The sequence below is a fragment of the Rhagoletis zephyria genome, unplaced genomic scaffold (genome assembly GCF_001687245.7).
Source record: "Rhagoletis zephyria isolate East Lansing unplaced genomic scaffold, Rhagoletis_zephyria_1.1 Rzeph_scaffold_00813, whole genome shotgun sequence".
Lineage (NCBI taxonomy): Eukaryota > Metazoa > Arthropoda > Insecta > Diptera > Tephritidae > Rhagoletis > Rhagoletis zephyria.
Genome location: NW_016157897.1, coordinates 183,524 through 186,600, shown reverse-complemented (window position 1 = coordinate 186,600; position 3,077 = coordinate 183,524). Strand labels below are relative to the sequence as shown.

General features: G+C 36.0%; 1 protein-coding gene across 1 annotated transcript; it reads left to right on the top strand.

The window, feature by feature from the left end:
- Positions 1–1,039: 1,039 nt before the first annotated feature.
- On the top strand, positions 1,040–1,519 carry LOC108361673 (uncharacterized). The gene has a single exon (XM_017614363.1). The coding sequence runs from the start codon at positions 1,040–1,042 to the stop codon at positions 1,517–1,519; it is 480 nt and encodes a 159-aa protein (XP_017469852.1).
- Positions 1,520–3,077: the final 1,558 nt, after the last annotated feature.

Below are 3,077 nucleotides of genomic sequence, written 5' to 3'. Positions count from 1 at the left end.
GAAAATGAAGGAAACATTATTTTGGTTTTGCTTTTGTGTAGCAAAACTGTAATCAACGGATGTAAGAAACGTCAACGAAAACACTAACAATCAGTGTGAATAGCCTTCAGGCCACAATCCTAAAACTAGATTTTAAAGAGTTTTCGTTGACGGTCAGAACATGGTATTAGAATTATGTTTTTTTTGAAACATTAGTTTCCATATTTACGGATTCATCCAGTCAGCCCTGTATACGTATTCTTATTGAAAACAGCTGATATTAGCCGGCGAAAATAAACACAAATGTATATTTTATATTTAATATTGTGTTTATAAAAACGACTACGTCATAAATTTAGCGAATACTAGCTGATACTCTTACAAGCATGTGAACGAGCGACGCCATAGAATGATGATGGGGTGGCCAATGTGGATATTTATATGCAAGTACCCATATACTACATAAATATATTAGTAGTAAATAAGAAGAGAGGCACATTGGAGGAAAGCCGTGGCTGGCTGCTGGCTAGCGGCTGCGGATGATGACGACTATTCATTCATCTCTGCGCAACGTGAAAGTAACATCGATGGTTCGGCGACTAAATTCAGTTGGAAATTAAATTAAGAACGGAACGGACGCTAGTGAAGACCACTAAAAAGAAATTTCAGAACGTGTCCCACGCGCACGAATATAAAGTGAAAATTTAAATTAATTAGATAGTAAAATATTTCTGTGTGTTTAGTTATTATGTGGTGATATATGTATGGACATATGTATTTATTTTTGATAAAAAAAAATTGGAGCTGGAAAAATATTTATGCATGTGCAACTTATAGTGCAAAATCTTTTACGAGAGCTATTGAGATTTGTGGTGTAAAGAAAAACAGAAAATAATTTTCATTAGCAACAGTGAAATTTAATTTATTTACTTGTAATACAAGTGATTGTGTGCTAACCTATTTATGTACAAGTAATATAAACCGTCCTTCCGGCAACTTCCGGCTTTAGTAAACACATTTGAATATTAATAAAATAAATATACATATTCTTGATGTAAAAATGTCTAACCCACCGTCTGTAAGGATTCAAATGCCACCAAACAGGCAACCGCCTCGCGTGGTACTCCGGCCACCACGCTTAAATCTCTCGAGTGCTGCGGGGCCGAACTCTAATCAGCTGCATCCACCTATAACGGGACACACGCTAACTGCACATCCGCAAACTGGACTCCCACTTACCGCACAGACGAAGGAGAGCGAACAATGGCCCTTCTTCTCGGCATCTGATTTTGCCAGAGGCTTCTCCGACTTTGTCGATTTCACCAAGGCCGGCATGAGTTTTGGTGAAAAGTTCACCTTTGGCCTGTATGAAAAAGTGAGCAAATGGTCGCGAAAATGGTTTACACACATTTTCTTGTTCATCGTTATGGTGCTTTATAGCGCTGGTGGTGCCCTGCTATTCGTATCCATTGAAGGTGAGCTGGAAACAAGAGGAATACGTGATCATAGTACACATAATTTTGTATCAATTTTTAAGTGATTAAGGATAAATAATTCGAATTTCATAATTTTGTATCAATTTTTAAGTGATTAAGGATAAATAATTCGAATTTCGTTAGATTAATGTGTTAATACATACACTCACATTCAAACATGTGTATCTTTATGAATTTCGAATGAAAAGTGGTTAAACTGCATACAAATACCTGTATGCTGCAAATATAAGTTCATTTAGTGAAGGGCATGGTGCGTGTTTGTGCATTTAATGAAAAGCGCACATTGCTGAATATACAGTAAACTTCAGGATATATAGAATGAGATCCATTCAACACTTACTATAGTGATTATCGCAACTACACGACACTTACATCTTGACAAGATTTGACTATTTATTTTATTTTTCTTTTTAATTTTAGCTATATTTTACAAAAGTACAGTTTTTTCTATAAAAACCCGTATAAATCCAAGTTTCAATGTTTGTCCAAATTAAAAAAAAAAAAACAAGTAAGAAAGTGTAAGTTCGGGCGGAGCCGAACATTAAATACCCGGCGCAAGTAATAAATACATATATGGCTTTTCATCTATCCGAAACCTACCAATTTTGAGTAAATTGGCGTCATGAAATTTCGAAATATTGCAGTTTCAAGCATTTCTGAAATTTACCGTTATATGAAAAGCGGCCTGAATTTTAATCCGATTTCAATAATTTTCAACGTTTTGCTTTTATGTGGCAAGCATATAACCATACCGAGTTTGGTACAAATTGGTAGAACGGTTACCGAGATACATATATGCGATCATAAATGGGCGGTGCCACGCCCATTTTCCAAAATTTTATCATAAACGTATTTCTTGGTAAAGAATTATTGCAAGCATCAATTTTGAATACATTAGCTTTTAGTATTTATTTACTGATTTATAGAAGATTTCATATTTCTCTAAATTACTGTTATGTGGGATATCGGCGTGGTTATGGTCCTATTTTACTAATTTTTAGCCATTTGGTAAGTTGTACCAAAGCCAATAACTGCGCAAATTTGGGAGAAATTGGTGGAGCGGTTTTCCAAAAATTTACAATATTCCTATTTTTCGTCTAAAAATGATTTTTGAGTGAATAAACTTCAGTAGTTACTAAAATATCGCAGTTTTCTTATTTCTGAAAACTACCGTTATATGGAATGTAGGCGTGGTTATTTTCCGATTTTGCCCACTTGCAATACCATCCGTCCTACGCCCGAAAGAATAAACACGTACCAAGTTTCGTTAAGATATCTCAATTGTTACTCGAGTTATCGTGTGCACAGACGGACGGACAGACAGTCACCGCTTAATCGATTTCTCTTTTCATTCTGATCATTCGTGTATACATTTGCACAAGTGCGCTCGGGTATAACAAAAAGCTGTGGGTCTTCGATATTCACGATCCTAATGGGTCAAGGGTAGCCAGGAAGTGACAAGGGAGGTGCAGCTGGCCCCTCAAGCTTATAAGGCGAAGTCGAATTAAAAAATTTTAATAAATAAGAAAAAAATGCTTCTATATCTACGTGCGTTCTTCTGCGCCAAACGCGCCTCCTGTGCCGCTACTCTTAGTTTCTTAT

Bases quoted from the DNA above. Each gene is read 5' to 3' on its own strand.
- LOC108361673 (XM_017614363.1), top strand. From the start codon at position 1,040: ATGTCTAACCCACCGTCTGTAAGGATTCAAATGCCACCAAACAGGCAA.